The 12,823-nt window shown below is 40.6% G+C and overlaps 1 protein-coding gene across 7 annotated transcripts in view; it reads left to right on the top strand.

The window, feature by feature from the left end:
* TRPM6 (transient receptor potential cation channel subfamily M member 6) overlaps nt 1-12,823 on the top strand; it is a 132,121-nt gene that overhangs the window by 117,520 nt on the left and 1,778 nt on the right. For all 7 annotated transcript variants that reach the window (XM_084773777.1, XM_084773778.1, XM_084773776.1 and 4 more), the window contains 2 exons: nt 5,167-5,218; nt 10,721-10,827. In XM_084773777.1, the coding sequence (XP_084629903.1) occupies nt 5,167-5,218; nt 10,721-10,827 (159 nt within the window). The remainder of the gene's footprint in view (nt 1-5,166; nt 5,219-10,720; nt 10,828-12,823) is intronic.

Raw genomic sequence — 12,823 nt, 5'->3', positions numbered from 1 at the left:
TTTTATTGACAACTTAGGACCAGAAGGTTTAAATAAATTGCCTTGGGTTACACAGCTCTTAAAGGGGAAGCAGGAAGTACAACTTAGGCTGGTTTGACCCTATATATTCTTTTCTCCTTGCTGCACTGCTATATTTCTTTGAGTGTGTCATTCTGAGAGGAAATAACCATCTTAGCATACATTTAAACAGCCCAAACTTTCTTCTTTTCTTTTCTGATTTTCCTAGTTTTCCAGTTCTTGCCAACACCAAGTTGGGGGCTGGGAAATGTTGAGATTGACATCAGGAACAATGTCCAGGAATATGCAAACTCACTTTGAAATTTGTGTCACACGCTCAGTGACCCATCTACACTTAAACCATTGAACATATTATTAAGTGTGTCTGTCTCTTGGCATTCCTGTGTTCTCAAAACTGTATTATATTTCTTAAGCTCAAACACAATTTTTTCAGGAAGGGATACAAACTGAATGGATACGTCCAAAAGAATCCTGCTTCTGATTCCAGCTTGCACTTGATGAATATATGCCCAGAGTGGGGGTGCTGAAGGCATCTGTTTTGTAGCTCTGGTTGGAGAGATGTTGATGGTTTTCATCTGTGCTCCACTGTTTGTGTTCTTGCTTTGAGTCTTGGGTGGAGATTTTTCAAAAACAAAACCAGAAACAACAACAGCAAACAACCAAAGAAAAACTGGAAGGAATTAATGATGACTCTTTAGTGTGTTTTGTATTTCAACTTGAATAGGGTTTAGTTTAATGATGTTTATGTTTGAGGATTTTTATGTCTCTTAGTAATCCAAAGTGACATTAAACAGAACAAATTCTGTGATTATAGTCTTGGGCAGGGGGGTGGGGGGAGGAATTAACTTTATTCTTTTCCTGAGTAATTATGTGACTTGCTGAAATAGGTCACTGCAGGTCAACTATGTCAAAACATTGACCTTCAAAGATGGCATGAGTAGACATCACAGAACATACAGAATGGGTATCACAAAATGTATTAGGGGACTAGATAATTGTTGGGTGGAATTCCTGGAAGAACATAAGTCTATGACAGTAAGTATAAAGTTATAATACTATTGCTGGCTAACTCTAAACAAAGTTGGAAACGAAAATTGTGTTTTTAAGATTTTTTTTTTTGTTCACATTTATACTGCCTTTTGTTTATGAGTATTTCTAGTTTTGGAAAGTTGATGTACTCTGCCAGGATCCACTGTGAACTAGCCGTATGCCCTGAGGACCACTTGCCTTGAGTCTCACCTCCCTCATTTGTAAATGGAAAAAATAATATTATGCCTTAAGTCATTTAGTTATTAAGTCATTAAGAAGCTCAAGTGGGGCAAGTTCTGCACACGCATCAAGCCTTTACTGCTGTGAGGGCACGAAGCAGGAAGGAACACATGAGCAGTTAGCCTGGAAATGGCCACAGCAGGCCAGGAGGCTCAACTCTGAGGAGAGGTGTGACCAATTTCCCATTATTTATAATTATAATGACATTTTCTGGTATTCTTCCACTTAAAATCTTTTTACATGGGAGGGTTTGAATCATCATTATTATAATTGAGGCCCAATAGTTAATTCCCAGCAATGGAACTTAAAAACAATTGTATTTCAAATTAGACTAATGTTCAGTTTTTTTCTTATCCTATTTTGAATGGATTTTTGGTGATACCATATTAATTTTTTGTTCAATAAAGCAATTTTACCTACATCATCATGAGTGATGTTACTACAGAGAGATAACGTGATTGTGTAGAAGGAATCGAAGATCATTGGTGTTGCCAAGCTGGATAAGGTTCTACAAAAGTTTCTGGGACTTCTCTGGGTATACCCAGGTCATCAGTAAAGATAGTAATTAGATATCAAATTTGTTCTATATTTTCCAATTATCAGGAGAGTCTGAAGTCAGATGGACTGGGTTGGGAAGTTCTGCCGTGGCTGGGAGAGCCCTGTGAATTAACCTGGCTAGGTGGATGTGAAGGGCACTGAACTGTTGGCACTTGGGGCTTCTCTCTTTGTGCACAAACCACAAAGCCAGTTTTCCATTAGAACAACTCAAAATGTGTATTTAGGAGTTAAGCCTTAACATAGAGAAATGGGTTGATGGGTTAAATACTCTTTAACCCCCTCTTTGCAAGGTGCTCTGTAAGTGTTAGGAAATACACTTTAGGGGAATGAGATAGAAACATGACTTTACCCTTGGTAAGAAGCTGAGATCTGACTTCACGAGAGGTTCTAGATAGAGAAAAGAAAATGAGGAGAACAGCCGACATTTAAAACTTCTTATGGGTCAGATACAGCACATTGAATTTTCCCAATAGCTCTCTCTGATAAGGATGGGAATGCTACACTTTTAGTGTGAAAACTGGAACTCAGGGATATCGAATGAGATTTAGACAGGCGCCTCCCCCTCCCCCCCACTCCCCGCTTTTAACCCTGCAAAAGATGTTCTTCTTTTCCAATGAATTGTCCTTCTTCAGCTACTGTACATAACCCTGGCTGAAATGTAACTTGATTTAGACATGGGCCTAAAACTTTAATCATTGTCATAAGCTCCAGGCTTAAAGTTGGTCTGTGCTTAATTAAAACAGTAAGGGCTCTGAAGCCTATCTACCTGCGGTGCTGGGATACACTTCGGCCTGTGCTTCTGTTTGTTCAGGGCTCCATCAGCTGCCCCTTCTTGTCTATGTGACAAGAAAAGGAGCACAAAGAGCTCCTCTCATGGCTTTGACAACGCAAGGGCTTAACCAGGTCTGATTTTCATACTTCCCTTGTGTTTGTACGTTGGCCCAACTGTTTTTTTTTTTTTTTTGCCCTATTCAAAATCAATGTGAAAAGCTGCCAGGTTAGGGGCTGTTAAAGGACACACTCGGAGTGTTGGTAAATGTTGATGAAAAACTAATTCATACCTTATTGCTACTAACCCATAACTGGAATTCACCATTTTCCATTATTATCCAGACCAAAACTCACAGTGACACCATCAACTGTGATGCAAGAGGAGCAGTAGATATTAACACGGCACCTTGGGATGCGGGCAGACATTTCAAAACACTGTTTGTAACTGTCCCTTGTTAGATATGCTAGTGAGCAGCCGGCCTCAGGTAGACCCTGTTATTGAACGTACTAATGAAGAAGCCGGTGTATGTACTGTCATACAGCAGTGAAAATATCTTGATAACTTTGTCAGCATCGTTGATTTCCTTTAAGGTGTGATATATTTAAATTATATATCAAAACATTTTTCAGAAAAGGGCCCTTTAGTTTCACCAGGTTCACAGAGTGGTGAGCCAGCCCCTCCCCCCATACAAATGGCGAACACTCCTGCTTTAGTCTCTAGACTACTTAAGATATTTTCCTAAAAAAAAAAAAAAAAAAAAAAAGAAATCAATTTCTTAGCAGAAAAGTTTGTAAGAATTACAGTTTCATGTGAAAGGCTTACTATTCCAAAAGAGAGAGACGACAGTAGAAATATTTAAAAGGTATTGCTTTGCAAACGTGAGCTTTTGTTTTTTAAAAAAATGTATAATTTGTTTTTTAAAAAGAATTTCTTATTTTAATTAAAATATACTTACATCCTTCCTTCCTTTCCTTTCCTCCCTCCAGCCTCTCCTGTGACCTCTTTCTTCAAGCATGCCCATGTTCCTCCTCCAATGCCCACTCAAATTCATGGTCACTTTTCCTTTGAAAAAAATATATATTCTATATAGACAAAAGCGTAAAATATAATTTGCAGAGCCCATTTAGTTTTGCTCGTATGCACATGATTTCAGGGATGGGTATTGGGTCCCCAGTATTGCAGCTCTCACCTGGAGAAGATGAATTTTCTCTCTCTCTCAGCAGTCCTCGGTTTCTGTAGTACTTTGTCTAGGGATGGGGTCCTTTGAAATTTCCCTCTTCCGCTTTCGCAAAACATTAACTTTTTTTCCAACAAGTGGCAATACACAACAATATTCTAAAATTCATACAACTTTTGAATAATCACCCTAAAAAGTTAGTGTTTCGGGAAGGGGGAAAAAAAAAAGCCCTGGTTAGGGAGTGGTCTCAGAAGTGGTTAGGCACACCTTAGCTGGCTCATGCGTCGTCTGACTGGCTTCCATGAACTGTCATCACTGTTGGAAACTGGCCCCCTCAGTGCTTGTACGTTGTCACAGAGGCTTACTTTTGGTATTGAACCCAGTTCTGATTAAGTTTGGCCTTAAATTGCACCCATGTTATCTTTTTAGGCTTTGCTCTTTTCTTTTCAAAACTAAATTTCATTGAAGATACATTCCACAAAGTGCACCGAGCATAAGCATGCACCTCAAAGAATTTTCTCAGCTGAACACACAGGTGGAGCCGGCTCTCAGATCAAGAATTTGGTGTCGTTTTATTCTACTGTTTATAAGTGCTATATATAGATGTAGCATTTGATGTGTCTCTTTGATGCATAGAGGCTGTACCTGCAAAACCTCCCAGGGCCTCACCCTCGCTGAGCGCTGTGGGAGGCCATCTAAGGAGACCATGAACTGGTGGGAGGAACACAGCAATGCCCCAGCTTTAATCGTGTTATGGTCACTACTGGGATAAGCAATCTTAAATTCCTCAATCTCTTTGAACATCAATGTACTTATTGATGTAAATGAGGATAAGATGTAAATTGAGGATATGAGGATAATATTTTAATTCCATGAGAATTAGAGAAAGTAAATTTAGATGCCTTAGTGCATACAATTGGTGAACGAATGACAGATACATAGATCTACTGATAGGTGCCACTATCAGCAAGTCTAATGACACCATTAAAACACTAACTTGTGGCCAGGTGTTTATTATTTCAGAGTGGGCTGATGTAGGACACCCTATATTGAAACACTTTCCTGAACAATTTACATAGCGCCTTTAATTAGCATGGTCTTTAACTAACTTACTTTGGAGTAAATGAGACAGAGTCTCATACTACAGAGCAGGCTGGCCTAGAATTCACCATATAGCTCAGACTGGCGTTGAACTGGTGACAATTCTCCTGGGTTAGCCCCCCCGAATGCTGGGATGACAGGGGTAAGTCACCACATCTGGCTTGTATGTAACATAAAAAAATGGAAAACAGAATTTGGTTATTGTTTTTTTTTCGCCTTTCTGAGAAAACGAATGCTCATTTGCTAAGTGAAGTTTGTTTCTTCTTTTAAGGTGTTGGAGAAAATTTGACAGACCCATCTGTTATAAAACCAGAAGACAAACAGTGAGTTGGCTTATGGGTTATAATTTAGAAGAATGCATTCAGTTTGTTCATGTCTTTAACATTATTTTTAATTGTTGCATAAAAATATAAAAACTATACTGCATATCATGTAATGTTTTGTTATATGCATAGATTATATGTTGCCTAATGGTTCTTTTTTCATAACTTAAAAATGAAATTATTATTCTATCTATGGGCGTTTTGACCGAATATATGTTTATGCATTGTGAACATGCATGGTTTCCATAGAGGCCAGTAAAGGGCATTGGATCACCTGGAACTGGAGTTAAAGACAGTTGTGAATTGACCCCATGGGTGTTGGAAATTGAACCCTAGGTCCTCTGGAAGAGCAGCCAGTGCTGTTTACCACTGAACCCAGTACTTTTACTTTTTTCAAAAGCAAATTAAGAGAGTGGATATGACCAAGACATTGTGAGCAGAGGTCTGTCTCAATTTTTTTTTTGGAGAATTTTAAACACATATGTGTCTTTTAGATCCCAGGAAAGTTTCCCAATAGTTATTGCACATCAATGTAAAACAAGATTTTTAGACTCAAGTCACGATTGTTATACTTAAAAACAAGATTTTCTAAGCTACCTCAATTAGGAAATGATTAAAAAGAAAGAATGAAAATGAAATAAATTCAATTCTAGAACTGGGTTAGTCAGCATAAATGGAAATTATAAAGATCAGTGCCGTCTCCGAACTTTAGTTTCAAATTTGACTCTTGTGCTTTCTACTGGTCTGAATGAAGAGGAAAAGGTGTAAGTTTGGCTTGCTCTTGTGAGATTAGTTTGACATAAAAAAACAACACAGGAGCAGAAACAGCTTCCTGTGTTGCCTTCACTGTGGCCTGGCTGCCTCTGCCCCCAGCCAGCCTCTTTAAAGGCAAACCGAGCACTAGTTGAGAACATGGAGTGCTATTCTGTAGCCACATTATTAGAGCTCAAAGCCACATGGCTTAAATATGAGGCATCACATTGTCCAACTTAAATCGGAGCCAACTTATATAGAGGGATGAGTCATTCACTTATCTTTTGCGTTCCCAGGATGACTCCTTCTTCTTCTTCTTCTTCTTCTTCTTCTTCTTCTTCTTCTTCTTCTTCTTCTTCTTCTTCTTCTTCTTCTTCTTCTTCTTCTTCCTTCTTCTTCATTGTCTTCTTCTTCTCCTCCTCCTCCTCCTCCTCCTCATCATCATTATTATTATTATTATTATTATTATTGTTATTATTATTTTGACTTTTGGAGGTCTCAGCACTAAGGCTCTTAGGTGTTCTGTCAAAGGTAGAATGAAAAGACGTGCCAGTGCTGACTGACTGACGACTGATCAATATGGAGGAGAACAACAGTAGTTCTTAAGTGTGTGTTGCCATCATGGTCTGCAGGAGAGCTGGTGAAAACAGATTGCTGTGGTTTTGCCTCCAGAGTTTCTGACCTAGTTGTTTTGAAGTAGGGCTAAATGATCTGCGTTTCTCACCCGTTGCATGTGAGGTTGATGCTCCAGGCCTACGGGTACTTTGAGAACCACGGGTGGAATAACGCTTTTAGTTCTTAAGGAACTTGGTTTTTTAATTGTGATGAAGTCTCACCACTGTATAGCTCACGGTGGCTTTAAGCTTTGGATTGTTGAGCCTCTGCCTCCTTACTGCTGAGATTATGCTAGCCACGCTGGGTTAGTATTTCCTCTTTTGGTCAAACTGAGAGACTACACTTGGCTGTCAGGTCACAGCAAACATGTGGGACTAAATAAATGGAGATCTTTGACACAGTGAAAGGTGTAAGTTTTACTTTTTCTGCTACGGGATCTCATTAAATAGTCGACTGCTTTTCTGCACCAGTCTCTCACCAAATGGTTCTACTAAATTTGAATATGACTCATCTTCAGGGTTCTCCGAGAAGATGTTCATCTACCAGAAGTGTGTTAGGTATTAGTTGGCTCGGATGGGCTAAGGAAGATACAGAGGGTGCACAGTGCTTCAATGCAGCATCCAACTCCTGAGATATTTATTTGACTATTGAGTCCATATTCGACTTGTGGTATAATGAACTATTTTGTTTTTTTAGTGTAGCACAGCTAAAGTGTTTTTAGCTAAGTGTATTATTTCTTTAGCAGTCTTCTGTGCTCAAGGGCTTGTATTAGGAACTTTTTTTTTTCTGTGAAGAATTTCTTTACAATTTTTTTCAGTGCAGACTTTTTGCATATATAATGAATACAGTTTTTGTGTACTCCGTCTATTGTTCATTAAATTTTGACCTTGGTGTATATCACTTAATATGACCTGAATACTCTATCGTTTTAGAAACTAAGATTATATTATCCTACCTGACAGTTGGGTATTTAATTGCATTCTATAGGAAGTGGGTTTCAATTTCTATTAAGGTCACACAGGGAATTAGAAAAAACATGCTTAGGCTTGGCATTCTGTTGCAATGTCTGAATAGGGCGCTCACCTCTGTACTTTTTTTTTTTAAGTTCCTCAATGTAATTCTATAAAATTATTATGGCAGGTTTGCTTTCCATGACTTGAGGACAGTGCCTCCTGAAATGCACAGAATAGTTCCACTGTGGAAATGTCCAACTCTGTGAATTTGGTTTTTACAGTGACATTAAGTTTTACTCTCTCTCAACTAATTAGTTCCATTAGGACTATATCTAATTAATCAATGACGCTCACGTGAAATCTTCGTTAAACAAAGTGTGAGCCATAGGTCAACATCACCACCAGGGACATTGCTGGGAATGCATGGTCTTTGAGCCTTCTCTATACCTACTGAACCGGAATCTGAACTTTTATAAACTCTTCTGGTGAACTGGTATGTAAATTCGAGCTTGAGGTGCACAAGATTTAAAGCAATTGATCTCACCCATGCAACAACTCAGTTTTTAAAATTTGTTAACTTTCCATTATAGCAAACTCCCTCGTCACTTCCTCAGCCCACCCTCCCTCCCCTGAGTGCTCAGAAAGGAGATCCCTCCTCCCCTAATATCTGACCTCAGCCTATCAAGTCTTGTATGGCATACAGGTATGCTCTTCCTCTGTGGCCTGGTAAGGCCACCCCAACAGGGAGAAGTGATCAACGTGTGGGGACCAAAGTCTATGTCAGAAGTAGCCCCGACTTCCTATATGATGGGTTTCACAAGGAGGCTGGGCTGCCTACCTACTACGTCTGAGTGGAGGGTTTAGGTCTTCACCATGCATTGTCCTTGCTTGGTGAATCAGTCTCTGCACACCTCCCCCCACCCCACCCGGATTTGTTGCCTGCACTGGTCTCCTTGTGGAGCTCTGGACCCCTCCAAGTCCTTCTGTTCCCTAACTCTTCCGTGAAACTCCATGTGCTCCACCCCCGCCCCCATTAGTTTTAATCCCAGGTTACACATGAGAAAACGGAGACTCACTCAAGGTTCTAACTTCCTTGTAAGGCCAAAGAGTCAATGGAAGGGAACAGTTGTTTATGCACAGGGATTATGACTTTGTAGAATAATTCTAATATCTTTTCTCATGCCTCCTCCTGCGGTTTCTAACTCCCCCTGACGTGCCTCACTTAGGTAGTTTGGGACTGTATCTGTTTAGCCTCCTGCCTGATGGTTTTGAGCATTTGACAAGTACGAAATGGTGATGAAATGTGCTTTAGTGACTATCTATAGATGGCACTAATTAGAGTTTCCTTATAAGTAGAACCAAGCTACCACCTGCTTTTCCTGTATTGTAAAAAAAAAAAAAAATCTGCAAAACAACTAGTTGTGTTTTCTTTGAAAACTTAGTTATCTGAGAAGGCAAGACTTGGAGCATGCTGTGGAGTATCCATGCAAATGAAATCTCCCTGCAGCTCCTTCATTCTCCCTGCTTCCGGAGTCATCATGACCCTGATATATAAATTTTGTGGGGATTTTGATGATTTTATTTTAATTTTCACAAAGCTCCTAGAGACAAATAGCATCCATATTTTACTTGAAGATATTATATCTTAGTTGGGTGTCTTTATGACTTCTGAGTAGGACAGAAATGGATGGTATGAGACACAAACAAGTGAAATTTTCCTATGAGGTCACCCAGAGACTCCAAAGGGAGTCTTCCATGCTAATGACTGAACAAATGCTCCCACTTTATCAGATAAGAGAGCTCTGGTCTAAATACCAAGTCTGCCTCTTTTTTTTTTTTTCCTTGCCACCTCCAGTTTCACCTGACTGAGGTACTGTCGCTCCAGCTGGACTGAAATCGAGGCACTGTTAACAAGAAGTGGCTTATGCTGCCGGTAGATACCACCAGAGAGCTATGCTTTGTGAGAGCGATTGAGTGACCAGGAAAGCTAATCCCCAGTGTCTTTCCAGCCTGTCTTCCCAAGAGGTTTTCTCCACCTACCCGGCACAGAGCGCGAGGCAATCTGAGATCAAATTGACATCAGCCCTCATTCTGAGCTTGGCACATCTTCAGAGAGCCACTGTTCTTCTGCCAAAAGGAAGTGGAAATTGAGATAAATGTTTCAATCCTCGGATGGAAAAAAAAAGTCCATTTTTACACCATGTCCCTTTTGAAAAGCCACATTCCTCAGAAGCAAAGTTTATTGTTTCCCTTTGTGATAGTCTGCTGGGCTCTTTTTTAAAATTTTTTTCCCCCTCTTTCTTAAGACGTGGTATTTAAGAGCGGTAATTGAGTTCAGATTTTAAAATGTGCTGTTTCCACTGTGCATGTCATTAAAATAAAATATTAGCTTTCATAAGCTTTCTTTGGAGGCATTTCTGGTGCGCTCTGTCCTGTGCTGTGTGGAGGGTCAAATTCTAAAGAATAACGGTTGTGTGAACAGCAAGCCTGGAATCTGCTGAGGATCTTTATGTTGGAAAGTTCAAAACGTGTCTCAGAGAGAGAAGCTACTTGTAATTAATTCTGTTACCTACTCCGGGCATCTGTGGATTCTTTCCACAAACTCTTTTGCCTAATAGTTGTCTTGACTTTCCACAAAGAGCCCAGTTGGAGTAGCTAGCAGGGTTGAAAGTGGCTTTCAGAATGCTAGGAATACCGTGTTCTGTTGCCCGCTGAAGTGTCTGATTTGGGGAAGAGTCATTCTCAGAAAAGGATTTGGGCGTGCGGCAATGCTTAGGCATCTTTTTAGAAGGTGTGTTCCATAGCAAAGTTACTCTATCCTTTACCTTTGGGGTGTTTTAGTGCAGCATATGGTAATGAATGTCATTCTCTCACCCCATATGCATTAAAAAGGGTTTCACTGTATTTTGTTTTAATGTAGCACATCGAAAATTCACTCTTCTATCAGATTAGTGTTGGAATGAGTTTCACAGTAGGTCTTGGAGTTGGGTACAAAGATTTAAGTGCATTTGAATTTTAAATTTGCAAACCTAACAATGTTACTTTCCCAAAGCGCCCAGTTCTTTGTTGGCTCCTTTAAAGTGGCTAGGTTACTAGGGATACTGTTCGCAATCTCAGAGAATCCTGGTTGGACTCCTCTTTCTCAGCTGTGATCTAATTGATATTCTGATATTTCCTCTAGATCAAGAGGGATGGTGTTTGGACCAGCCAATTTAGGAGAAGATGCAATTAGAAGCTTCATTGCAAAACATCGCTGTAATTCCTGCTGTGGGAAGCTCAGGCTGCCCGGTAAGGCTCGGCAGCTCGACTCCGTATCTTCTGAGAAACTCTTATAGAAAAACAGTCATTAGAACTTGGGATCGAGTGAAAATCTTAACCACATTTTTATCTCCTTCGCAGCCATTCACAAGCTTGACTTTCTGACTGAAAAATTTCAAGTCTCAGGAGGGATTTAAAAAAGGACAGGGATTGCTTGAGGTTCTGCCAAAATGTGATAAAACAACCTGGGGCCCAGTGCTTGTCACAGTCGCACCACAGAAAAATAGTTCCTCCTACTTAAAGGAAGGGAAACAGGGTGAAGGCACCGCTCTGCCCTTCCAATGTCCTGTTCGCTTGCAGCCAGCATGCCTGTAGCATTTTTATTCTGTTCCAGTTTGCCCATTCAGCACCGGAGAGGGTGTGGCCCAGAGAGAAAGAAAAGCTGTCAGTTAAAGCACTGCTTTATTCTGTGACAACAACGGCCCCTTTATTCACTCATTTGTTTGTTTGTTTTACAGCAGTGAGCTTAGAACCCAGGACTCTGCCATGCTAGGTCAACGCTCTGCTATTGGGCTGTACACTCCCAGCTCCCACACCCTGGCACATTAAATTTTGATTGTCCCCCCGCCCCCTGCTCTGTGTGTGTGTGTGTGTGTGTGTGTGTGTGTGTGTGTGTGTGTGTGTGTGCATGCACGGTGTGTGAGCAAAATCCTGGCTCTTCTGGGGTTTATTTGGACTTTTCAGAAAGGGGGCTTGCTGTTTGCCTCACCCTGCTTAACTCTTTCCTGGGTCATAGAGTCTCCTGACTCTGGAATTTTACATATCAAAAGGTATAGTCCTAAGTAAGGCAGTGTGACCATAGCTAGAGCTGAAGATGTTACACCCAGGAGCGCATGGCCAGCTTGGGCAACATAGTTAGGTTCTCTCTCTCTCTCTCTCTCTCTCTCTCTCTCTCTCTCTCTCTCTATATATATATATATATATATATATATATTTTTTTTTTTTTTTTTTTTTTAAAGTCATACCGTTAACTAGAAATCAGCAAAAGGGCATCTTCCACTATAACCCAGGGTGGACCTATGTACATCCATAACAAAAACAGAGAATTTCTAATTTTGAAATCAGGGGAGGATTTCTTTTTTAGGCAAGACTTAGCAAAAGAAAGGGATTAGAGTTAGGCCTTTTACTCCTTCCTCCATCAGTGGGAAAAGAGTGTGTTATCCTGCAGTGGCAGATGAGTACTTGCAAGGGGAAGGCCAAAGGAGCAGAGGGAAGGGAGGCTGTATTCTCATAACTGTCCATGATGTGAGCTCAGAGCAGATGGCCAAAGAGATGAATGCACAATGTGTGTCCTCTGGGCTGGTCATCTGGAACCCAGGAAGGGGTTGGGGCTGGGCTGAGGGGTATCAGGACTCCAGGCAAAGGGAGGCAGGAGCCGAGGAATATCTGAGTCATCCCACAATTGTGGCCTGGGATCTGCTCAGGAATCATTGTCCTTAGGCACTGGACTCTGCCCACGCTGACTCACTGTAGCCTCAACAGGGCAGCTTCTATTCTTGAAGACCCAGGACTAGAGCAAATCCTCCAGGAGACAGGAGGATGCAAGTCATTACTCATTGCTTCCCATCATTGGGTCTAGTTAGTTGTTGAGTACGCCTTAGGGTTCATGAGCACAGGCAGGCATGTTATGGAGGACTGGAAGCCAGCTGTCTGTTTTCTCCCTGTGCTGTGTGGATCCTGGAGATTGAACTCTGGACATGAAGCTTGGCAGCAAGCACGTTTACCTGCTGAGCCATTTAACCGACCAGTAGTTTCTTACCGCTAAAGGCAAGTGCATGCCTTTTGTTATTCTTTCATCCTGACCTACCAACTCAAACATTTTTATCTTCTTAATATGTGAATAGTCTTAAAATTTACAAACTGCAAGAATTTCTAGAGTATTCATTCTCATTCACTCCCCCATCTCTTTCTCCCCAATGTCTGAAACCCTAGTTTTAAAAATTTAATATTTAAATTGAAGTAATTA

This window comes from Acomys minous (genome assembly GCF_964271855.1).
Source record: "Acomys minous genome assembly, chromosome: 2".
NCBI lineage: Eukaryota > Metazoa > Chordata > Mammalia > Rodentia > Muridae > Acomys > Acomys minous.
Note: the sequence above shows the minus strand (reverse complement) of the source record. Positions and strands in the feature narration are given on the sequence as shown.